Below are 26,795 nucleotides of genomic sequence, written 5' to 3'. Positions count from 1 at the left end.
TTTTTCTGCCGGGTACAAACCTGCACTGGTCCAGGTGGACTAGGGGTCGCAGAATTTGTTCATACCTATCCGCCAGAATTTTCTCCAGTATTTTGCAGGAGGCTGAGAGGAGCTTGATAGGGCGGTAAGAAGACAATTGTTGTGGGTCTCGTGTGGTTTTAGGAACGTTACTATGACCGACTCGCAAAAGCATAGATGATGGTCTAGCAGTGAGGAGAAGGTGCTGTAATATTCAAGAGGTAGACCATCAAGACCCGGTGCCTTGTTCTGCGGTAGCACAAGGGTCGCATGGGTGACATCAGTCGGTGTTATTTTGGCGTCTAGTGTGGTTTTCTCTGATTCCGTAATGTGTGGGATAGGTAGTGGGTCCAGAAAGTGGCTTATCGCCTCCTGTCTCAGCTGTGTCGGGGTGAGGTAAATCGTGGTATAATAATTCTGGAATGCACATAAGATATCAATTTGGGAGCGCAATAAGTTACCGGAGGGGTCTATTATCTCAGTGATGGGTTTTGTGTCAGTGTCCTGTTCTGCTAGCCATGCTAGGAGTGTGCCCGTTTGATCTCTCTCCTTATGCATTTGAGTGGCGTAGGCTCTAAAGTTGTATTTGCGTAAGTCTACCATGGCAGTAGAGTACGGTGTTTTGGCCCCCGCCACCTGTGTCGCCGTCACAGCATTTGCATCTTCTCATCTTGTGAGGGTAGCTAACTTTAGTTCGGTAGTGGTGAGTGTTAGTTCTAGTGTGTGTTTCACCCCTACTATCTGTTTAATGCATGCTCCCCGAGCCACTACCTTGAATGCGTCCCATTCTCTTAATTTGGAAGTGGCAGTCCCCACGTTGTTGGTAAAGTAGTCCTGTATGTTTTGTTCATGGTCGTGCTTGAACACTTGGTCTGTCAGACAGTCGCGTGGGAGGAGACAAGTAGGCACCGGGGGATGAAGGGGCCTCAAATGAATGCGTAAGATATGTGCATCGTGGTCAGAAATTACACAGCCTAAGTATCCATGTGCTGAACTTTGGGAATCAGTGATGGGGAGCATAAAAATCTGTCTAATCGGATTTGTAGGTTGTGCGGAAGGAGTGGAACGGGTAGAGTCATGATAGAGGGTAGTGTGCTCTCCATGCGTCTACTAATGCCCAGTGCGTGACCCAACTTTGAAAGGGCTCCGTCTGTTTTGGAGCGGAAGAATGTGGCGGTGGCAAGTGAGATCTGTCTAGTGCAAGATTGAGCGTGCGATTATAGTAGCCCCTAGGATCCATGGGATAGATGCGAATTGGGCTAGAACCCCTGTAACCGATTCCCAGAACCTGTCCTGTTCAATATTCAGGGCATATATGCTACCCAGTGGGATGGATTGCCCATCTAAGAGCCCCTCCAGCAATGCAAATCTACCCTCTTTGTCCACCACTCTCTTGAAAAGGAGTGCTCGGGTGGACCCAGACCAGTGCGCCTAGTGCATATGCAGAGTATGAAGTGGCACATATGGTTCCGTGCCATCTGGCCCATAGTTTATTGATTTATGGCACTGTGAGATGTGTCTCTTGCAGAAATGCTATTTGTGAATTTTGACTCTTAATGTATGAGTATGTTGCGTATCGTTGCGTATCGTTTGCGTGGAGTATGAAGGCCCCCTGTGTTAAAGGTTATAATACTAACGTCTGCACTCTGTATTTAGGTATGCGATGATTGTTCCTGTGCACTTTAGTGTGACGGAGGGTGGCTGCGTCATGGATTCTGGCTGTGCCCTAGCTTTGTGTTTGTCAGACATGGAGGTCGGTGACATCCACCCAAGTGTGATAGCTGTCCTGTTGCGTGCGTTGGAGTAAACCGGGTCAGTGAAACAAGAAACCGGGTAGGGAAAGAGTTCCAATACCTGGGACCGATCGGCAGGGCCGATACGTCCAAACTGACTCTCAAGTTCCAAGATGCCTCGAGTGGCCACGCCCATCTGGGCGGGAATGAATAAAATGAAGTGCGGATTATCACCTGTGTTGGTACTGTTCCGGAGCCTTTGAAGAAGTGACAAGATCACAAAACGCGTCGGCTTAAACTAGACTATATTTCTGTGCTGGAAAGCAATGCCCTCGCTGTACCCTGCATTAAAGAAGTTTGGCATATCACTCACCCGTCTAGTGGCTCTTTCTACAACAGGCAGAAGTTGGTGTTTTGTATATTGTGGCTCAGCCTGAGTCGCAGAGGGAGCCCTGATGCCGGTTCGGCATTCCTGTGATGACGTCAATCGACGCCACCAAGAAGGAGACAGGAGCCGGGTTTTGCAGGAATGAGATGTACATGCGGGGACTCAATGCCTTCCACCGCAACCCACTGTGGTTTTATTTGAAGTTATTACAGCATCTACACTAGGGCCCACTGTGGTTAAACAAAAACACTTCAAGTTCCAAGATGCCTTGACTTGCCACGCCCATCTGGGCGGGAATTAATAAAAGGAAGTGCAGATTATCACCTGTGTTGGTACTGTTCCGGAGCCTTTGAAGAAGTGACAAGATCACGAAACGCGTCAGCTTAAACCGGACTATATTTCTGTGCTGGAAAGCAATGCCCTCACTGTACCCTGCATTAAAGAAGTTTGGCATATCACTCACCCGTCTAGTGGCTTTTTCTACAACAGGCAGAAGTTGGTGTTTTGTATATTGCGGCTCGGCCTGAGTCGCAGAGGGAGCCCTGATGCCGGTTCGGCATTCCCGTGATGACGTCAATCGACGCCACCAAGAAGGAGACAGGAGCCGGTTTTTGCAGGAATGAGATGTACATGCGGGGACTCGATGCCCTCCACCGCAACCCACTGTGGTTTTCTTTGAAGTTATTACAGCATCCACACGGGGCCCACTGTGGTTAAACAAAAACACTTCAAGTTCCAAGATGCCTCGAGTGGCCACGCCCATCTGGGCGGGAATGAATAAAATGAAGTGCGGATTATCACCTGTGTTGGTACTGTTCCAGAGCCTTTGAAGAAATGATAAGATCACGAAACACGTCGGCTTAAACCGGACTATATTTCTGTGCTGGAAAGGATTGCCCTTGCTGTACCCCGCATTAAAGAAGTTTGGCATATTACTCACCCGTCTAGTGGCTCTTTCTACAACAGTCAGAAGTTGGGTGTTTTGTGGATGTATGACGTTACAACGCATGCTTTTACCACACATGCTGTTACAACGCAGGTTTTACTACGCATACCATTACAACTCATAGCGCTTTGGGGTGCTGGATAGTGAATAGTTTGATTTACTATTCCAACTCCAGTCCCCGTGGACACTAGGGAAGGTGTTGGATAGTAAATTAAATCTATTCCCTATCCTAGAGCCCCCCCCCAGCGCAATGCGTTGTAATGGTTTTAGCTGTGAAACCTGCGTTGTAATAGCATTGCGTGGTAAAAGTTGCGTTGTAAAGGATGTTTCCCGTGTTTTGTATATTGCGGCTCGGCCTGAGTAACAGAGGGAGCCCTGATGCCGGTTCGGCATTCCTGTGATAACGTCAATCGACGCCACCAAGAAGTAGACAGGAGACGGTTTTTGCAGGAATGAGATGTACATGTGGGGACTCGATGCCTTCTACCGCAACCCACTGTGGTTTTATTTGAAGTTATTACAGCATCCACACGGGGGCCCACTGTCGTTAAACAAAAACACTTCAAGTTCCATGATGCCTCGAGTGGCCACGCACATCTGGGCGGGAATGAATAAAATGAAGTGTGGATTATCACCTGTGTTTGTACTGTTCCGGAGCCTTTGAAGAAGTGACAAGATCACGAAACGCATTGGCTTAAACCGGACTATATTTCTGTGCTGGAAAGCAATGCCCTTGCTGTACCCTGCATTAAAGAAGTTTGACATATCACTCACCCGTCTAGTGGCTCTTTGTACAACAGGCAGAAGTTGGTGTTATTATATATATATATATATATATATATTCACTGAAAAAACCATAGGTTATAGACCATATATAGTTAGGAATTGGCATTTACAAAACCTTATTTTACTCACACAAAACCATTGAAATTCGCATATATAGTTAGTTGCACTAACTATATATCGCGCACCCGCAATCCACATTGAATGTACATTGAATTTTAGACTCTTCATTGGTACCTACATGTTGGTACTTACATCACCCACACAACGCAACAGCTCTATTCAGAGCTACCCTACCTCAAAGCACTCTAAAGTATTATTTTACTTTTCCCTAGGTTTTCCCCTTGTTTCGCTTTCTGCAACGCTACCCGGTGCGCGGACCGGGCGCTAACCGTGCGAAAATGTTTAGATATATGGGCCTCCTCAGCCACCCTCAGAAAACCTGGGGGGTCAGGATATGTCTCCCGTGCCCCCTTATACCCATTCCCAACATTGTTTATCCTCCATCTTGTGACTAAATTCGTCCGAAACACAAGATGGCGGACTCCCGTTACGCTACCCGGTTCGCCTACCGGGTAGCGCTTCCACCGCGAAAAATCGAAAAAAAAATTATTTTATTTTTTTGTCCCGCGGGGCCCTTTAATAGCCCCCACATCAATCCTAGGGGGTCAGAAGGGGTCTACCTTGCCCCCTTTCATTCATTTCCCCCTTCGTTTATTTCCACCTCTTGTCTCTCGATCCTACCGAGAGACAAGATGGCGGCCGCTCCAGACTGTTTAGAATGTTGACAGTCACCGGAGAGCCAATACGCTTCTCCTCGTGAAGTTCCGTTACGCGTCTGGTACGCGAACCGGGGCGCTAACCGGGACGCTGTCACAGATATATATATTTTTTAACGTTAATTTCTCAAAATCCACTGGAGCACATATCTTGAGACCTAGCAAAGGCACATCAGGCAAACAGTCTCTACAATTTTGCCAAGTTTCATAGAAATCCATTCAGCCGTTCGAGCTAAAAGTGAGTCCAACCGCCCTATGGAAAACTCAATGTTAAAAACACGTTTTGGGATCCCCCTTTTTTCTCGGCCCCCGCTTGACGAAACCCCCCCAAGCTTTCAGGGGACGCTTAGAAACAAAATGTGCCATTTTCCTAAAAATTTCAGCCAATTCCGTCCATCAACGCCAAAGTTATTCAACATAGAATTTTCAGAAATCCCTATTCAAAAAAATCCTAACTATATATACCTACTGGCGACCGTCAGTAGGTAATATATATATATATATATATATATATATATATATATATATATATAACATTTCTATGGCAAAATGAAACCCCTCATTTTGTTACTTTTCAAATTAAATGTATTAAGTGTTACCACTTTATTCCAATCAAGATGACTTCAGGTGTGCCATACTTTTGTCATAAGTAAGACTGTTAGCGTTCTAGTTGTTCTTTAGAACACTCGGGGACATTCTGTCATTGGGCTATAGTCGGGCTACATCTGGCTGATATTTGGGCTGCATTTGGGCTCTTTTGTCTCTGGTGGCCATCTTGGGAGACTGCATATCAGAATTTTTTTAATGAAATATAAGAGGATTTGAGAAGTCACTCAAAATGTGCCCTAATTTTTCTTTCTTCAACACTAATCATAATTTCTATGGCAAAATGAACCCCCTCATTTTGTTCCTTTGCAAATTAAATGTTTTAAGTGTTAACACTTTATTCCAATCAAGATGACTTCAGGTGTGCCATACTTTTGTCATAAGTAAGACTGTTAGCGCTCTAGTTGTTCTTTAGAACACTCTGGGGCATTCTGTCACTGGGCTATAGTTGGGCTACATCTGGCTGATATTTGGGCTACATTTGGTTTTTTTTGTCTCTGGTGGCCATCTTTGGGCTACATTGGGCTACATTTGGGCTCTAACATATATATATAGCCCAATGTAGCCCAATATATATTGTGCAAAGTTATTTTTCGTAAAAACCACTGGAGCATATATCTTGAGACATAGCAAAGGCACATCGGGATACCAATCCCTGCAATTTTGCCAAGTTTTGTGGAAATCCATTCAGCCGTTCGAGCTAAAATTGAGTCCAACCGCCCTATGGAAAACTCAATGTTAAAAACATGTTTTGGGACCCCTCTTTTTTCTCGGCCCCCGCTTGACGAAACACCCCGAAACTTTCAGGGGACGCTCAGAAACGAAATGTGCCATTTTCCTGAAAATTTCAGCCAATTCCGTCCATCAACGCCAAAGTTATTCAACATAGAATTTTCAGAAATCCCTATTAAAAAAAATCCTAACTATGTATACCTACTGGCGACCGCCAGTAGGTAATAGATATATATATATATATATATATATATATATATATATATATATATATATATATATATATATATATATATATATATTTAATCACAGAAGAGAAAGTGCCGAAGCCCACTTCCTTGGAAAACATTGCTTTTATTTTTAGACAGCAGCCTGCTCTCATTCTCCAAACGTTTCAGCTCCAATGAGCCTTTCTCACAGGTGAGGCAATTAGTCATCACAAGGTTCTGTGCTCCCTTTAAAAGCATGCCATCACATGACTCTAATGATGTATCAGCATACATATGCCACAGCGCCTCACCGATGTTACATCATTTTTTTACAACAGCTGCGATATAGATTTGAATACACCATAATAGTCTCTCCACTATTGTATGATGTGCAAGTTCTTACTGAGCAGTGCACTGGTGTAATAAAAATTATAATAGTGGAGGCACACGGCCCCTCTACAGCCCCGGAACGCCACCCCCCCGGGTCTTGCAAATTCATGATGGGGTCTCTAAGGTCCCCCGCGCCCGAGGACCGCCACCCACCGGGGCATTAATATTAAGTATGCGGGGGGCTCACGGCCCCCCGCATCCCCGCATCTGCAAACGCACCCCCTGGCGCTTTTGCAGAGGGGAAACTAATTCCCCTTGCATACTAGGCGTCCCTGGGGGCCAACTTGCCCACCAGGAACCTCCAGTATGCGCCAGGGGGCTGCGTTGGAGAGAGGTATAAAAAGGGGTGTGGCCTCAGAACACCTCTCTGCAACGCAGCCCCATGGCCCACACTGGAGGTTCCTGGTGGGCTAGTTGGCCCCCAGGGACCCCCAGTATACAAGAGGAATTAGTTCCCTCTCTGCAAATGCGCCAGGGGCTGCATTACAGAGAGGTGTAAAAAGGGGCATGGCCTCAGAACACCTCTCTGCAACACAGCCCCCTGGCGCATACTGGAGTTTTCCTGGAGGGCTAGTTAGGCCCCAGGGACCCCTAGTATGCTACGGGAATTAGTTCCTCCTCTCAAAATGCCCTAGGGGGGAGCGTTGCAGAGAGGTCTAAACAGGGGCGTATCCTCATTACACCTCTCTGCAACGCAGCCCCTTGGAGCATACTGGAAGTTCCTGGTGGGCTAGTTGGCCCCCAGGGACCCCCAGTATGCAAGGGGAATTAGTTCCTCCTCTGCAAATGCGCCAGGGGGCTGCGTTGCAGAGAGGTGCAAAAATGGGTGTGGCTTCATTACACCTCTCTGCAACGCAGCCACCTTGCGCATACTGGAGGTTCCTGGTGGGCTAGTTGCCCCCCAGGGAGCCCCAGTATGCAAGGGAAATTAGTTACCCCTCTGCAAACGCGCCAGGGGACTGCGTTGCAGAGAGGTGTAATGAGGCCACGCCCCTTTTTACACCTCTCTGTAACGCAGCCCCCTGGCGCATACTGGAGGTTCCTGGTGGGCTAGTTGGCCCCCAGGGACCCCCAGTATGCAAGGGGTCTTAATCCCCCAATTTAGAACACGCTACAGGGTGCTTTTGCACAGTGGTGAAGGTAGGGGGCAGGGCTTGAGGTGATATGAGTGCAAACATGCCCTCTGGCGTGTTTTAAGTTGGGGAATGAATTCCTCTTCAATCCAGAGGTCCCCTAGGGTCCAACTAGTCCAACAGGTACCTCCAGTAAGCGCCACGGAGCTGTGTTGCAGAGTGTTGTAAACAGCTCTCTGCAACACAGCTTTCCTGCGCATACTGGAGGAATGTGGTGGGGTAGTTTGCTCACAGGGGACCTCAGGATTGAAAAGGGATTAATTCCCCAACCTAAAACGCGCCACAGGGCGTGTTTGCACACATATCACCTCAGGCGCCTCCCCCTTCTTTCACTATAGAGCAAAATATTCCTCTAAAATCAGCCAAATTACGAATTCCGATTTACTCACCTGTTATCAGGAGAGACCTCAGTGCTGTATCTTTCATCACACTACTGAACCTGAAAAGTAATTCTAATTGTAGTTACAGTAATTTGAATGTCCTTCCATGGGCTAACATTGACTGGTTTTACTTGGAAATTCTTCTAAGTGTGGAATTTTGGAATTTTAAAAAATTCCTCAAATATCAGCCGAACTACGAATTCCGATTTACTGACCTGTTATCAGGAGAGACCTCAGTGCTGCATCTTTCAGCCCACTGCTGATCCTAAAAAGTAATTTAAACCATACTTACAGTAACTTGAATTTCCTTCCATAGGCTAACATTGACTGGTTTCCCTTGGAAATTTTTCTAAGTGTGGAGTTTTGGAACGTTATTGGAACGTTAAAAAATTCCTCAAAAATCAGGCGAACAACGAATTCCGATTTACTGACCTGTTATCAGGAGAGACATCAGTGCTGCATCTTTCAGCCCACTACTGATCATGAAAAGTAATTCTAATCATAGTTACAGTACCTTGAATTTCCTTCCATAGGCTAACATTGACTGGATTCCCTTGGAAAAATTTTTAAGTGTGGAGTTTTAGAACTTTAAAAGTTCCTCTAAAAATAGCCAAACTCCGAATTCCGATTTACTAACCTGTTATCAGGAGAGACCTCAGTGCTGCATCTTTCAGCCCACTACTAATTCTGAAAAGTAATTCTAAGCGTAGTTACAGAAACTTGAATTTCCTTCCATAGGATATCATTGCCTGCTATATAAAATATATATAAATTAAAAAAATATATAAAATATATATTACAATTTCAATATTTAAAAAAAAATCAATTCATATTAAAAATATGTAATGTAATTTAAAAAATAAAATATTTAAAAATAAATATAAAATTATGTTGTAAATCAGTATAAAAAATATAACAATTAATACATTTAAAAATTATCATTTACAAAACCTTTGAAATTCACTGAAAAAACCATAGGTTTTAGCCACATTATAGTTAGCAATTAGCATTTGAAAAACCTTAGAAATTCACCGAAAAAGCCATAGGTTTCAGCCACGTTATAGTTAGGAATTAGCATTTAAAAAACCTTAGAATTTCACTGAAAAAACCATAGGTTTCACAAATGTTATAGTTAGATAGACATTTCACTCATACAAAACCAATTTCCCCGTTATGAGTGATGTCACTGACCATGTCATGAGTGATGTAATATGTGACGTCATCAGCAGTGCATTGTGTGCGCGCGAGTTATAGATAGCTGAACTAACGATAACGGGGGGATTTCAATGGTTTTGTATGAGTGAAATATCTAGCTAACTATAACATGTGTGAAACCTATGGTTTTTTCAGTTAATATATATATATATATATATATATATATATATATATATATATATATATATATATATGCATACATACAGACATACATATATATATACATTTGTTATATTTTCATTAAATATGTTGAAATTAAAATATAAATTAAAATTATTTGTTTAATAATTGTTTTTTAAGTAGATATGTGTAATATATATGTATTTGCCATTATATATGTGTTTTAACTTTTTTGTAACTAAGTTTATTTGTCTTATTTGTTCAAATACATATTACATCCTTTTTTAAATTAATGTTACTATTTAATATATTTAATAAGTATTATTTTAACTTATCTATATTTAACAAACTAAATTTAATATTTATTACAATATTTTTTTCAATATTTTTGCACTTCCCATTATAAGTATGGGATGAGTATATTTTTTACACCAATATTTTGCTCACGATATTTTGGTATCATGAGATTTTAGTTCAGTGAACCTAGCTTGAGCCCTACTGCACAGTGAACATGGAACCTACATCCGGATCTACCTGTCACACTGAGGGCATCTCCTGGAACAATGAATAAGGTGATGGAAGGAATGCTTGGCTTAATCTCAATCACAAGCAATCACTTGCGACGCATTCCAGGCAAGCATCCGCCGGACTCTCACAGATCAACAGATCTGTGAGAGTCCGGCGAACCAACTCCTGAGGCGGAAAGCCGGGAGTAATGCTTGGTTTTTAAAAATTGTATTTGTGACCGCTTTTTAATCTGTGTGGTGTTTCACTTGCCCCTGGACGCTCCCCCTCCCAACCTGTTCGGTTCTCCCCGCGCACCCGATTAAAGCGCCGCTGCAGGTCGGAGAATCGATTGCCGCCATTCCCGGGGAAGCCCACAGCCCACGCCCACTGCCGTGAGGCCACGCCCCTCTTAACTATATAAGTCGCGCCTCCTCTTCAACGCGCGCATTAGTTGGAACCAACTCCTGAGGCGGAAATCCGGGAGTAACGCTCGTTTTTAAAAAATTGTATTTCTGACCACTTTTTAATCTGTGTGGTGTTTCACTTGCCCCTGGACACTCCCCCTCCTAACCTGTTCGGTTTTCCCCACGCACCCGATGAAAGCGCTGCTGCGGGTCGGAGAATCGATTGCCGCCATTCCTGGGGAAGCCCACAGGTCACGCCCACTGCCATGAGGCCACGCCTCCCCCTCCATTAAAACAATGATCCTCCCCCGGCCGCGCAGCGGCCGCGCACAGCGGGCGCGCCATCAGCGCGCCGTCAGCGCGCCAAAGGCAAGCCCGCCTGCGCCCGTCCACGGCAGGCCGGGGCTAGGGGCCACCCCCCAACCCTTCCCCCCCCTTCGCTGGGAATAAAGAGGCACTATAGCTTTGATTCTGTTTACCAATTGAGGAACACTGCAACAACTAAATGTTGCCAAGAGTTTCACCCCCTGGAGATCCCTCACCTGTGCCCTCATTGTAAGACAGAGCTCATTAGTCCTCCTCACAAAGATGAATTGTGGGACTACCACATGTTTCTGTTAAACTGCAGATCCCAACCCAAACACAGTTTGGAAATATCAATTCTGCTGGGTGAGCACATGCCGGACATAGTCTTTTTGACTGAAACATGGCTCACTCAGGACTCAGTGCCTGACCTGGTACAAGCCCTTATACCAGGCTACCAGATCGCCCGCTTGGACCGCGTCCAGGGGAAAGGCGGGGGGCTTGCTATCATTTATAAAGACATCTATTCCTGTCGCTGCCCTACGGAGTCCATTGCAGACTGTGAGAGCATGCACTTTGTCATCGAATTCTCCCCTAACAAAGCTTCACTGGCATTCTCATCTACCGGCCTCCTGGAGCACTCAAACAGTTCCAGACAGCGCTACCTTCTGCTGTGGCCGAACTAATTACTTCACCGGCAAATTTCACACTACTGGGCGACCTCAACATACACTCCGATAATACACAGGACAGCGTCGCCACAGAGATGACGGCCAGCTTAGCGGCAGTCGAACTAGAGCAGCTTGTCTCCTCCCCTTCGCACATAAAAGGCCACCTACTAGACCCTGTTTTCAGCAACTGCACACAGTTAACAATTGGCACTATCATTCGTCTTCCATGGACTGATAACTTCCTGATCCCACTCACCTGGACTACGCACAAATGTGTTCCACCCTCCCACATCCCCCGCAGAATGAGTAATTGGTCCAAACTATGTCTGGACGACTGGACCAACATTCTTACCAAAACTGGGCCTGTGCTTAATGGTGATCCCTCTAAAGGTAACAGAGAATACGACAATTGGATCACAAATTCACTAGACTCCATATTACCCCACCGCACTACTAGCTCAAAAAGACATCAGAAAACAGCGCCCTGGTACTCAGAAGAACTTAGAGACAAAAAGCGCATCTGTAAGAGGCTGGAAAGAAAGTGGCGCCTGAGCTACACTGCTAAGGACAAAGCCACTTACAGGGAGGCCATTGGAGCCTACAAATGGGGAATAAAACGGACACAATCGATTTATTACAATGACAAAATAATGTCGGCCAAATGTAAGCCCAAAGAAATGTACCAAACGGTAAAAAGCCTAACTACGCTTCCACCCCCACCAATCGCCAACCCTAATGTGCCCTCCCGATGTAACGATCTGGCTGATTTCTTCTTCCTTAAGGTAAACAAAATCTACACATCTTTTCCGGGCATTGACTCGGACCCACTCCCTCAAGGACATTATCCAGCAGCTTAAGTAGAGGAGTCGCCTCATAACACCTAGCCCACTTCCCACAGTTAGACTCAGTAACACTCGAGTCTCTGATGCACCAAATAAAATCTGGCTCCCCATGCGACCCTGCACCACTGAATACGCTGGTGTCGGCTAGCCAGGTGATTCTTCCCACACTATTGGAGTTATTGAACTCCTCGATAGTGACTAGCACAGTTCCACCAACCTGGAAACATGCCAGGGTCCGAGCATTCTTGAAGAAACCCAGCCTCGATCCTGGCAACCTCAACAGCTATCGCCCTATCTCATTGCTCCCCTGGGCAAGCAAAGTCCTCGAAAAACACGTTAACACCTCTCTAACCAGGTTTTTCGAGAGCAACCATCTGCTTGACACCACCCAGACGGGCTTCCGTCCCAAACATGGTATGGCAGTCACAGAGGAAGTGAGGCGGATCCTAGATCAGGGGGGATCAGTGGCAGTGATATTCCTTGACCTGAGCGCCGCCTTTGATACGGTGAACCATAAAATCCTCCTTCGCCGCCTCCTGAGCTTAGGAATATCAGGAGAAGCCCTAGCTTGGCTCAAGTCCTCTCTAAAAGACCGCACCTTCCGAGTCTTTGAAGGAGCCTCAGTCTCCTCAAGTAAGCCTCTGGAATGTGGGGTACCGCAGGTCTCCTCATTAAGCCCCACGTTATTCAACGCATACATGAGACCACTGGCAGGGATTGTCCGTCCGCATGGCATTAAGATCGTCACTTATGGGGACGACACCCAGCTAGTGGTCTCCCTTGCGCATAAGAACAGGCAGCAAGCACAGACCAGCTTGATTCCCTGTCTGGAGCAGGTAAAGAGCTGAATGACGAAGTCATGCTTAAAGCTCAATGGGGATAAAACCGAGCTCATGCTCTTCGGTCCATCTGCCCCCTCCACCTTAGAGCTATTGTGGCCCCCCAGCCTAGGTGCCCCCCTACACCCAGAGATAACATAAAAAGTCTCGGAGTATGGCTAGACAAATCCCTAACATTCAATACACAAGTCACCAAACTATCAGCAACATGCTTTGGTCTCACCAGGATGATGAAAAAAACCCTCCCACTTCTTCCTTTCGAGGCCAAACAGGTAGTCATCCAGGGCTTGATTCAGTACCGTATTGACTTTAGCAACGCCCTGTATTTAGGGGCTCCTGAATACTGCCTGAACAAACTACAGCAGATCCAAAATTGTGCAGCCCGTACACTTCTTGGAATCCCCCGCAGAACCCCGATAGGGCCGGGATTAAAAACTCTGCACTGGCTCCCTGTCAGGGAAAGAATTAAGTTCAAGGCCATGTGCATCACCCACCAAGCCTTTTGGAAATCCGGCCCTGTAATCAACCACTCCCTGGTCACTCCTACCACCCCAAGAAAGAGCTTCGCTCCTCTCAAGCCTTCCTAGCCGTTGTCCCGCAAATACGAAGATCCAGAGCAGGAAGTTGATCTTTCTCCTACAATGCATCCAAACTGTGGAACTCTCTCCCCCTACATCTAAGGTCCAACTCCAACCTACTAACCTTTCGCAAACAATTAAAAACCTTCCTCTTTAACTAAAAACAAACTTACTCCCTGTGATCAACTTCAGTAGAAGGTTCATTCTATTCCCTAGCGCCTGGACGCCTCAGGGCAGCTGTTCGCGCTTAACAAATTTCTTTCATTTCATTTAATTTCATTCCCTGGTTGTGACGCAGGAGCACAACAAGGCAATATGCTGAACCGGGACTTGCGCAGTCCCGCTCAGCATATTTTAGTTCCTGCTCCGCCAGCCATTTCATGGTGGGTCCCCGCCATGAAAAGGCTGGCAGAGCAGGAACTAAGGGGACAAGGCAGGACCCCCATGTTACCCCCACCATGAGGATGCATTCAGGGGGGTACAACAGGTGCCCCCCTGTCTGTATACACACTTTTTTGCTTTCTCCATTGCAGTGCCTGTTTTCCAGGCACCGAAATGGGAAAGGCAAAGAACCTCCAACTGTATTACTCTTTGAACTCATGTAACACCACTTCAACTCGTGATATGGTCAGCGGTCCTTGCACGGTTTGGAACAGCGGAGCCAGTGTTGAGCCAGTGCAGTTGCGCCAACCTCGTAATCGGGCCCTTAGTTCTTGTCAATGAGGTCTAATGTGAGTCCTGAGCAACAGTGCACACAGGACACATATCTGGGCACATTAGGGGCAACCCGCACTTCAAGGAGACCGGCTGTCAGGCAGACACCAGCCATGGCTACGCTGGTCACAGCAGTCCTTTTTGGATTCTGCGCAGCACTATCTCACTTGGTCATGAAGGACTTGGACCTGAAACAAGTTGAGTGGTTTGGGTCACACTTTTATAGACATTTTCTAGACAAGGGATGTGGATCCACTGCCCCAAGCTTTAGAACCAGTTTGGGATGGTTCTCTCCCTGGCCGTCCTCCAATTGCTCTTCAGACATATCCTTCAAGAACAGTAATGCTTCTCACAGCAGGCAGCCATTTGGTTCTCTCTGGACTGGAGAACCCAAAATACAGCCACAAGGAAGTGTGAAGTTTCTCCACCTAGCTGTCATCAGCCTCGTTTAACAGTTACCAAGGGTACACAAAAAAGCAGGCCTGGCCTAGAATCTTCCTCATAATATACAGAAAAACTATAGTTTCACCCCTCACCCCTACCATCAGCCAAATGGCAGGGTTAAGGAAGAGGTAATCAGCAGCCCCTTGTTATATACATCCTCATTGATTTTCTGACGGTAGCTCCGTCTCCTTTTGCCTCATTTCAGTGCCTGAATCTCCACCTCCCAGCAACAAGAATACAGTCACTATACTTTCACTTTTTGTTGAAGCTCTACTTGTCTTCTATTTTGTGCCTTGCCAAACCAGGAGCAGCCAAAATAGATCCCACTGGCTTCAGTACTCAGACTTACACAGATACCTACTACTGTGCACGTGCTGCATGTATACTATACATGCCCACTAGACATATAAACAGAATGGCAGTGCAAGGTTCTGGGCATTACACATAACAGCAGAAATGTGCACAACAAAGACCTATAGTCTACACTTTCAGTAACACAGATAAAATGATCTGCTCACACTATCAATTTCAAAAACACAGTTTGCTGCCACCACTGCTTTATGTTTGGCACCCAGGAGAAAGACAGCAAATTATTTATAGTTTTGTAAGGTGCTGCATGATACCTTACAGAGACCTCAGAGTGTTTTAAAATATGGGTACTTAAAGGACAGTCATTTGGCAAGAACGGGATCTACCAGTGGAAACATCCTTTCATATTTGAATTACAAAGTTTACCAAGCCTTGAGGAAAAGCAGGAATCTGGTGGACCCTGTGATTAGGTTGAATGGCTATTCTAAAGCATCTAATGTGGAATCAGTTATTAATAAGGTGCAAAGCCACAGTATCAGCATTGTGGCCAGTGGTCAGTTTCACTGTAGCGGGTGCTGCATATGGTGCAGAGAAAAGCACACAGGTTCAAAGGCCACAGTAGAAGTAATGATGTTAACAAGTAAACAATTTGAGGAACTACATCAAGCAAATCTAATTCTTTACAAATGCAACCTAATAGACCTGTCAAAAGTAAGCGGTCAGCTAATAAGAGGTTAATGAATGCTGTGCCCACTGCCTTCCACTCATTCCAACTTTGAAGGCTATCAAGAGCACTTCAAAGTGAATTGCCTGTAGTCTAGATAAAAAGTGAAAGAGCCATATTAACCAAATGACAACAGTAATCTAAGTGCTACTAAAGTTCCCTGAACAAGCTGTCATGAGCTATGAAAGGCAGCAAATAACAAAACTCTTCCTTAAGAAAAAAAGCAAGAATGGAAAGGAGTACTGCTTGAATATTCCAAAGAGAATTTAAAATGTTGAACACAGCCTGTTTGCCAAAGTTTCTAGGACACCTGAAGAAACTGGAAAGAAAATCAAGAGACAATAGACTACAATCCAGAGATTAGTGGGGCACATCACGTATAAATCTTCAACACCAACGGGCTGATTACAATGTCATTAGGAAACTGTTGTGCACGAATCGATTCTGGACTAGTTTCCAAATGAATAGGGTCCTGTGAGTCCGGACGATTGATTACAATGCCTCCCAACATTGTTCAGTCAGACTCGCATTGAATTTAATGGAAGCCTGTGTCCCGAACGCAAACACAGGTTACCATTGAAAAAAAGGGGTCGTTGGGGAAACCCTTGCACCCTTTGCCTGGCACCCCATAATGCCTACTACATTGTGCATGGTTGGGAAGAGGGGCCCCTTGGGTACTCCCATGGGCCACATTCGGACAGCTCCATGTGAAGGGGGCCCACAACGGGCCCCCAAAGACAGATTTCCGCAGCTGTTTCGTCTCAGGTAAACCAAATCAGAACAGCTGTCCAAATCGGTCATTGTAATCGCTCATCCTGAAACCGTGTCCATAGAGCTGTAAGAATCGGCTCTTAAAGGCTAAGGCTATCCGGATGCCTTTCAGAACCGATTCAGTCGGGTCGAACAGTTTCCGAGCATTTTAATCAGTTGTTGGTAAAACTACGATTTGGTAGGAAACAAGGGTTCAGAATCGGATTCGACAATACCAAATTTCATCCGGAGCCCTTCCTAACAACATCTAAATCTTATAGCAGTGACCTGGAAATCTCATATCATTCCACTGTGGTAGCTAAATATCCATGCATTTCTTCAAGTTCAGCCTTCAAAATTATACTTAACTTTCCTAATACCCTTTCAGCCAAGTAAATAGAAAAAGGGGTGCATTCTTTTCCACCAAGTCAGTCTGCCAAGGCATAGTATTTCACAAATGGTTACAATGCACAGTGTTTTCACATTGATTGGTGATGTAGGATTCCTTTTTCTAGACTGCAGATGCAGCATGACATTTGGCTTGTAATTTAGATCCCACGTGTGTTGTGGGATGTATTTATTTTGTTTAGACAGTGACAATCTAAAGGCGAATTTACGACTTTTATATTAGGAAGTCCTGTATGATGTCATAAAACAGAGTTCTTTTCACTAATACTCTTTACATGTTCATTTGTTTTACTTTGCTGTCATGGTGATAAGTCTCACTGTTCACAATGTACAAACATGCACGCACAAAGATTTCCTACAGATTCAACAGACTGGTCCTCAGTGAAAAATGTAAACTATTCTGTATTTTCCTGGGTATACCTTTTACGGTCACTACTTACAATGCAGTCTCCACCCGAGTGCAGACATAAATATAGTACTCACAAATGCCCTTTGTGAATTCCCAAAGTCGTAAACTTAGAAGTTGGGTCTGAGTTTAGACCAAACATTTAAGTTTATCTTCGTAAATGGGGCCCTTTATCTTCTGACTCCTTTACATAACACTATTCTTTTATGGTACAACACAATTATACTAATGGTGCATGCTCAGCAAACGAGTCCTTCTTAAGGCGCCCTTATTTTTCTATTTAAAGTTGTTTGTTTATAAGATTTTCATTCTAGGACAGCACACTCAAAGCTCATCAACAATTAACAAACACTAAACAAAGACCCAGGCCTATTGGAAATGTAAGTGATTTTGTGGAAAGATACCTACAAAGAACTTCATTTCAGTTAGCAGATGAACAATACCTATAAAAAGTAGGCGGAACCAAGTAATGGTCCACTACCATCCCTGCATTCTGATATTTCTGGACCTCTCACCTGCCTACGACAGAGTTGACCATTCATCTCACAGACACACCCAGGAGTCTTGAATGTGATCCACTGTCTGTGTTCTTCACTGGTTCTGTTCCTACCTTTCCAACTGACAACAATTAGTTCCAAATGGCACCTCCAAGACCCAAAAGAGCCCTGTCACCTGCGGAGCCTCCCAGGGTTCCACAGTGTTCCCTATCATCTTCAAAGTCTACATGGAGCCTCTTGGAGCACTACTCAATTGTAACATTGGGACAAGATAGATAAATAAAGTTTGGGCTCTCTAAACTCTGAATGTAATTACACATATTTTAGTAAAGATGGTTTTCAAATTATGTGTTTGAAAATGACCACTTTTAGAAAGTGGGCATTTTGTTGTTTAACCATTCTGTGTTCCTCTGCCTATTTGTGTATTGACTGTCTGGTTTTGGAGTGATAGGGGCTGGGTAAGTGCATTCACTGTAGACAGCCACTCGGGGGGGGTTGAGGTGTGCCTGGCTCTTCCTCAATGACTGAGCTGAATGGGGCTTGGCTGAATTTAGAGTTGTGGGAGGAGATTTCCTTGCACCTGAATAGGTCTTGCTTCCCTGTCAGAATTCTGTCTCCACCCCTGTGGTCATACTGTTCCAGTGAGGACAGAGCTGGTGTGGACTGGGCTCAGAGACCATGGCACAAAGAGAACAAAGACATTTTGGGGTATAAGTATTAGACCTGAAACCCCTGAACTTTAGATCACTTCTGGAATTCAAGAGGAACCTTTGCCAAGGAGAAGATCTGGTGAAACTGGAGGAGGTATACTGCCCCTTTGCTGTGTGCTGTCTTGGGTTGGCCTGCAGTAGCTGTTTCTGCCAAGGAATGACAAGGGCTTTTCTGTGTGCTCTGTCCCCCTGCTTGAGGATGATCTCCTAGAGCTGAGTAGAGCTTGCCTCCTGTTCTGAAGTCTCAGGAACACAAAGACTTCACCCCAACTCCCCTGAACTTCCTTGCTGGGCGTTTTGACCTGCCAATAGGTGCTTGTGACTGTGTTGGGCCTCTGGATGTTGTTTCTGCTGTTGGGAGCTGGAAAAGCAACTATCTACAAGGAAACAACGCATCGCTCTTCTTGCTGCAGTTTTCCTGATGCAGCACTGCAGTCCAAGAAGAATCCCCACTCATCACTGCACCACTGTCGAAACCAACTCAGTGCCTGTCGCCGCTGCAAGAATCAATGCATCGAGAAATCTTGGATGAAGAAACGGATGCAGCGCCGTTCGAAGCCGCCACATTAATCGCCACCGCATCCCAGATTTCCTCGCATCAAAACCTGTGTGACAAGTTTTTCCGACGCATAACCCATGGACCAGAATTGCCTTGAAGTCGACGCATCACTTTCCCTTACAGACCAGACAAAATGCATCACTTCTCCAGCATGCAGCGGAACTGCTGCATCACCTCCCCATGGTCTCAGGAAGGAAGCATCTCTTTGTGTTTGACACTTCCCATCTCTGCGGCTGTTTGGTCTTGTGAATTTTGTCGCAACTACAGGTACTGTTGCGGGGATTCTGCTCATGCACAGAACTATGCACAGGAACCCTGGAGCTCAGTGAATTGTGTTGTACCAAAAAACTCACCTCAGTGCCCAGAACCCCTAACCGACTAGCATCAATGTTTCATTAGCTCTCTATCCTACAGCGAAGCTACCAATGATTAGACAACCCAGAACATGCGACTTAGGGTACACTCAGGAATGGTGGGAATCAAGAACACTCTCGTTTTTATTCTCATACCATTCCACAACATGAGTAATTAGAGACATGGAAAAGTTTAAAATGTTAATTTTAACGACGTGCCCTAAGATGAAGTATTTTTGCTAACATAAGCAGGCATATGCATTAAAATAATGTGCTCAGCATTGTAACAATTCCTTAAAACACAAAGGGAGAATTCATATTATAATGATAGTGCAAACAGGTCTTATAACGCCTTGTGAACCACTCTCCCCTGCTACGAACTAGGTTTTATAATAATAGAAGGTCTCTTAGGCTTGACTGGGGAACCCCATACCTACAAGATCAGCAGAAGTGACTCACATCACAGGATCAGCAACACTCTCTCTCACTTCAAAAGGCTTTTCTCCAAGTGCCCAAATCATGCATGCAGTGCAATATTTAAAGGCACTATAATTTCAGTTAGCTGCAGCTGTGTTCGGTTTGTATCTAGAGCGTGGGCCAATCACCCTGAATAACAGCATACATTGTTATGGTGACCTTGAAGGCTTCTGAATGCAGTCTACAGATGAAGGTGGCAATGTAAGTCTAGGGATGTTAACAACAAGCTGTTCTCATTTGAGGAAAATCAAGCAGTTTAACTTACAACAATAGCTACTTGTAGTGTGCAAGAGCTGCAAAGTGAAAACATGGTGTTTAACTTCCAATAAGATCATGCTAACATAGCAATGTGTGCAAGCAGGGCCCTGTCTTCACTACAGTACTTTGAGAGAAATTACACATCCATAGTTTTCCATGTACCCAGTTGCTTAACCCCTTGGCCGCAGGGGTAATTCCCCGCTCTCCTGGAGGGTGGGGTCGCGCACAGCGCCCTGGTGCTCGTGATGAGCTCAGCTCGTCATGAGCCATGGTGGCCGTGTGCTCAGGACGAGCTGAGCTCGTCACGGCCACACCCTTTTCTTTGGAACGCTCAGCACAGCGGGGGAATTAGCCCCACGTGCGAGCGTTGGAGCCGTTATGACGTCATCATGAGCACATGGCAACCGTGGCTCATGACGAGCTGAGCTCGTCATGAGCATGGGAGGGGTTAAAACCTTTTTAAAGTCATATTAATACTTTTTTTTTCTATTTTCTAAACTGGGGTGGTGTCCATTTTTGGTGTTATCACTGTATTACTGTGTGTTTTGCATACAAATACTTTACACATTGCCTTTGAGATAGGCCTGTCTGTTCTTGCCAAGCTGCCCAGGGGGTGAGCAGGGGTTATCTAAAGTGTGTATCTCCCTTACCCTGACTAGAAACAAGGGTCCCTATTTGAACAAAGGTACGTACTTCTGCCAACTAGAGACCCCCTATTTCTAACACATACTTTCCAGGTGTCTCAGCTGCTTTTAGGAAAGCAGCAGTACAGTATAATAGAATTAAGCCTGTTAACTTCCAGTGTCTGCCTTTTAAGATAAAATCACTCCTGCACAGCAAAAGTAAGAGATTCTGCACTGGGTACATTTGAACATGTGTATACACGTGTGTGCATGTGTATAGGCTCCGCATGTGACACTGCCATTGTGCACAGCCTGGTATCTGTGCACAGGTAGCTTGTCACAGAGGGGGCTCTGCAAGGATTGGTACTGATATGGGGTTGGCCTTATAACATGAGCAAGTATTTTTTATTGCAGGTGTCTGGTATTTAAACTGTATTATAAATTATAGGCTATATCTTCCCTAGTGTACAGTTTTACTCTGCTTCGGACTACAGGGTCCAGTATGGTACTAAACTAGTGTAAAACAAGCATTCAGGGTATGACTGTGCAGTCCCCAATAACCTATCATATGGGACTTCAAGATTCGTCATATTTCTCTGACTGAGCTCAGAATCCGATTTAAGGCTTCTACTCCCCATCCCCCCCACCCCCAACCGGGCCAAAATAAATATTCTGTTACCAGAAGAGGGATCAAAGGTCTCTTACCACAAAAAGGCAATCCACAGTGATTGGTTCAGTTCCTGCAAGAGGAAAGGGATGTGGAGGGAATCGGCATCCTAAAATTAGGTTGTCACATTGCAAATGGGTTGGGACAGCCCAGATCCACTAGAACAAAGGAGGAAGGCTAGACCTTTGGAGCCAAAACAGAAGGGGGCTCGTTTTTGAGGTTTTGGTGGGAGGGATCAGGCAGCTGTGTTATCAGGGGATGGAGCTGAGCCTGTCAGAGGAGCTCTAACCAGAGACAACTTTAAGTTGACATTTTGGTATTTCCGAGAATGCTGTGCAGGAGGGTTGGGTGAGAGGTAGAGAGATGATGTGGTATTCTTGGACTGTCCAGGGTGCCTAGCCCATAAAATTTCCCTCTCCCACTAAAAAATCCCAGCACCGGGAAGGGACAGTTGAGAATACCCTGGGCCTGGTAGTGACATCTGAGAAAGGAGGCCCAGTGGACAGGAGAAGTCTCTGAATTCCCTGAAAGGATGTACTTTGGGACTTTGACTCCAGCTGAACGCTAGGACTAGGATGGGTCTCTCCACGGAAAGAGGATCTGGTCCCTTTATGCCCCCTGAGAACCAGATTGGGTAAAGGGCCTGGATTTTAATGCCTCCTAGGTGTCCTTACAGAAGCCAGGAGGCTTGGAGTCCGAGGACGGTGGCTAGGATGGCGTTTTGCTCACTTGTTGAAGAGGAGCAACGCAAGATGCCCCACCAGCAGGATTTGAGCACCTGGAGCCAGGATTTGGACACATCTGGTGCAGGGAGGAAAAAATCCACTTCCCTACAAAATACGCCCTTTTGAGTCCAGAAGACTACTAGAGAATGTTCCTTGTGGCTAGAGCTAGAGCATACTAAGTCAAAGATGAAGAAAAGCAACCCAACTGGGTCAAATATATGCAGCTTTAAATATTTTCCCTTAAAAAGAAAAGCAAATAAAGAAACCTAGCACATTGCCCAAGGAAGGAGTTGTGCGTGCGGACCCTTCAATGAACCAAATTTGCTTCTAGGTAAAATGATAACTCCAGGCCTGTAACAAAGCAAACAGAAAGGAAAGCTTGACCGAGCACCATCCTCAATAGTCCTTGGGAGCCCACAGTTACCGGGGACTGAAGACAAACCTGGCCATGTGAAACCAGCACTTTACTGACAATCCTACTGCAGGTGCATGAGAAGTTGCTCTTGCTATGGTCGGAGCAGAAAAGAAGTTCTCCTGTGCAGCACAGGAGCTGCACACAGGCATGGCTGCATGAGCCTTGGGTCTCTGCCGATGGACCCCATTGAACCCCAAAGCCTATGAGTGTCTCGGGTGGAACCACGGCACATTAAGTATGCATAATTACACCTTAGGAGTGACCCCCATAATGCCCTGCAAGAGGGCTGAGAATGCACATATTTTCTCTGTGATGTCACAAGGTGAAGCAGAGGCACCACAAAAGCCTTTACTACGTGTTGTGGGGGCTGCAGGGATTCCATCAGCCCCATAAGCATTTTGTAAAATGTCACCCTAACTCTCAGGTGATATTGAAATGATGACCGTCAAGAGATGCTTTCATTGATTCTCACCACTCTCTGAACTGGAGGGTTTTCTCTTGGTCTCTGGATTGCAAGGACTCATTGTAATTCACTCAAGGGTTGCATTATGTGGTTGACAAAAGTGAAAAAGTTCTGCGACACATATTTCACATTTGAAAATGCTTTATTGACTACTATTAATGAATACTGAAATGTTTATGCTTAAAATGTATGCATTTGAGTATGGTTATTGTACCCATTGACTTTTATGGTCGAACAAGATGTGGGGATTTTATTAATGTGGTGACACCTTGACAAAGCAGTAGGCCTGTCTAATTTAAAATGACACACCCTTATATTGGGTTATTTAACCTGGTATAGGTTTGGAGTATAATGAACGTGATTTGAGTTCAGGACCCACAAAGGGCATATGTGATATAAGGATGTCACCAAAGTTAATTCCATTGACCTGATGTATATATTAGTATTTTAATGTGTACTATTTAGTGGTTTGTGTCTGATGAAAGTAGCTTCCGTTTTAAAAGAGAAAACACTGAGGATACATTATTGACTGCTGTGTTCTGTGCCAGCGAATTCAAAATGTTAGCTCACATCACTTCACCTGAGTAGATGTTAGACTGCTCTCCTTTGTCTCCTGAGATAGTTAAGTGCTACAATGGGTGACTTGATTCCCAGTAATGAAACAATTGCGGACCTAATAATTATGAAGGTCACACATCCGTAGCAACTAATAAACCAATTTCTTACAAGTGCTTTACATGAGGACTAGAATTTGTTTCCATGACAACCAAATGTTGTAGTCACAGGCCGTTTACGTGATTGCCTAGAATCTCGTGATGTTGAACTGATTGATAGGAATCACCTCAGTTCCCCAATTCCGAAGTCAACAGCTCTAACGGTTTAGCCGCAACTCCTGTATTTGACTTTATGCGTAATCTCGGTTGAAAGTTAACTTGCAGATACATATATAAAAACTGTAGTTCACAATGCTCACAGATCAATTTAAGAAGTGGGCTAAGATTAAACCCTAAAATGTAATTCCCTATTAATTATAAAAGTGAAAGTTGTCGGCCAGGGTGCAGCCAGGCAAGATATGCTGCCTAGACTCAGTTGTGTGAGCTCTTGCAGGCATTTTCCTAAGCCTATTTAATCCTGCAGCTGCTGTAGATCCTGCCCTCTAATGGGCTGCCACCCCACCAAGGCTTGCCCGGTACCTAGAGGTGACTGTTGTGACCCTGTAACCGCCCAGACTGAAGAGGCCTGCCGTGTGAGTTAAGATGGCGGGCTCGCATCTAGTCTGTGCACGATGGTGATGCGGCAGTGCACTCTTGTGAGGGGGACACTCCTGTCACCTGGGTGACTTTCCTGGGCCACTGAGTGACTCCCAATGCTGCCTGGTCCCTGGTGGGGTCTTAAAGGTTGGTGCATCGGTGCCTGCGTGATGGAGTCGCCCCCTGCCCTTTATTACATAACCTAGCCACATTGCCTTGCATAACAGCGCTGTCAATGCGACTTTGGACAGACATAATCTCCTGGGCCATGTCATACCTGGTGAACACCTCTAAATCCTTGTTCTGGGCTGCAATACAGAGACCCAGGCCCACACAACAGGACTGACTTCTGTGGCCTCTGGGATGCGACTGGCTGGTGTGCCCCAAGCACTGGCTTTGACTGTCCCTTATAGGTTAGTGTACTGACTGTTTGACTGGTGTGCCATAGGGGGATGAAGAGTTATTTAACTGCTAAAATATAATACCTGGGGCGTTTGCTGATTTCTGCGATTGAGCAGCAGAAAATACTTCCGCCCACCAAGCAAAGCGTAGCTCCTGCCCATCCAACAAACAATGCGGTTCCTAACTCATACCTGCAAAAAAAATGAACACACTATGTTAGAACAGCATCTGTAAAAACTGATTTTTGCACATTGTCTACTGCAAAAAATACCATGAATACACAAACCAATACATGTGGAACATGACCACTTTTCATCAGGAATAAAATCACCAAATGCACTCAACAAAGGAACCTCAGTTCCAGATTGGCACCTCGTCGCAAAATCCCACCATACAGGAAAAAAAACATAGGTGTCACACTCTTCTCTGTTCAAGCAGTAAAAACTATGGAACTTATCACCTCCAAGCATAAGATCCACAGATAACTATGTTATCTTCAGACGTTGATACTCAAGCATAGATGTACAGCATATCCCTGTGTATAAACATGTAATTTGATTATATGTACGTATCTAGATATGTGTATTTCTTTGCATAAAAATGTATATCAATTATGTTTTAAATGTATAGATATTCTTTATGTCTGCTTAACAAATGTGCATATGGTTACATTTATATAGATTATTCTATGCTTAACATGTATATAGGTCACTGCATAGTTTCATAGATTCAATACTTATTGTTCTCAATTTATTTATCTGTCAGAGTATGCAAATATTATCATAACTATTTTACTTACATTTGCTTTACTATTAAAATATTGAAATAAATAAAAAAACACAAATAAATTAGCTTAAAGTACAGAAACACTTGAAAGTCTGAGTTTATTAAATACAAACTAATTCTTGATATATTACCTTCCTTATATATGTACCTATGTATCTATATATTTATCACTTTACTCCTGCTATAGAAAAAACATTGTGTAGCCAATGCACTACCCTATGTTTTACCCTATACCTCTCTCAATTTATCGTCTAACTCCCCCTCTCTGACTCATCTTAAACCTCATTCTACTACTTTGATCTCCAAAATAATCCTTTCTAGATTCTTCCCTCCTCTGTCCCTTCTTGGATCACCCAAAAACTCATTTTACTACTATGATCTCCTAAGAACCCTCCCTAAATTCTTTCCTTGTGTATCCCACCGTAGACTCATCTCAAAAGTAATTTTACTACAATAATCTCTGTAATCCATTTCTAGAGACTCTTCCCTCATCCATCTCTCCTTTATCCATCCCGAACCTACTCTTACTACTATGATCTCCCAATAAACACTTTCTAGACTCTTTAGTCTTCTATCACTCCATTATCCTTTTCAATCCAACAAAGTGACTCACATGTCCCCCGCTTAAATTAATTCATAATTCACCACTAATCCTTTTTGGGTTCAGGAGCAGTGTGCTACTCGCCAAAAAGTGCTTCAATGCCTCTTCAGGGGTGGTAAGAGCTATCAGCCTGATTCATGTACGGGCCGTTTTGCGTGGCCCTAATAGCGAATCATAGCGACTCGCTATTGAGGACACGCAAAACGGCATTCATGTAGGAATTGCTAAATCAATAGCGATTCCTACATGTTCTCTATTTGCGAGTAGCAATTTGCTACTCGCAAAAAAAGGAATTTCTCCCCATTCATTCCTATGGGCCAAAAGGCCCATAGGAATGAATGGGGAGTATCCTTTATTTGCGAGTAGCAATTTGCTACTCGCAAATCAGATAGCGATTTTAAGGGTGCCAGGGGGGTCCAAAGGACACCCTGTAGCACCCCTAAAATGCACATTTGAACAGGTGTTGCGCACACACATGTCCAAAGGACATGTGTGTGTGCAACATGCAACTTAGAAAAATGCTTTTAAAAGCATTTTTCTATGTTTTTGCTATTTACCGAGAGGTCTGACCTCTCGGTAAATAGCGGCCCAATTTTGCTAAATCGCAATTTTTGCAAGTGTCATGAATAGCATTTAAGGAATCTCTAATAGAGATTCCTTAAATGCTAATCCTCGCAT

General features: G+C 44.7%; 1 protein-coding gene across 2 annotated transcripts in view; it reads right to left on the bottom strand.

The window, feature by feature from the left end:
• CLDN10 (claudin 10) overlaps positions 1-26,795 on the bottom strand; it is a 388,360-nt gene that overhangs the window by 14,130 nt on the left and 347,435 nt on the right. The window contains exon 4 of one of the 2 annotated variants that reach the window (XM_086933398.1): positions 24,814-24,921. The exons of the other annotated variant lie outside the window; for it this stretch is intronic. Within the exon in view, the coding sequence (XP_086789524.1) occupies positions 24,814-24,921 (108 nt within the window). The remainder of the gene's footprint in view (positions 1-24,813; positions 24,922-26,795) is intronic. 2 annotated transcript variants of the gene reach the window in all.

The sequence above is a fragment of the Lissotriton vulgaris genome, chromosome 8 (genome assembly GCF_964263255.1).
Source record: "Lissotriton vulgaris chromosome 8, aLisVul1.2, whole genome shotgun sequence".
Classification (NCBI taxonomy): domain Eukaryota; kingdom Metazoa; phylum Chordata; class Amphibia; order Caudata; family Salamandridae; genus Lissotriton; species Lissotriton vulgaris.
Note: the sequence above shows the minus strand (reverse complement) of the source record. Positions and strands in the feature narration are given on the sequence as shown.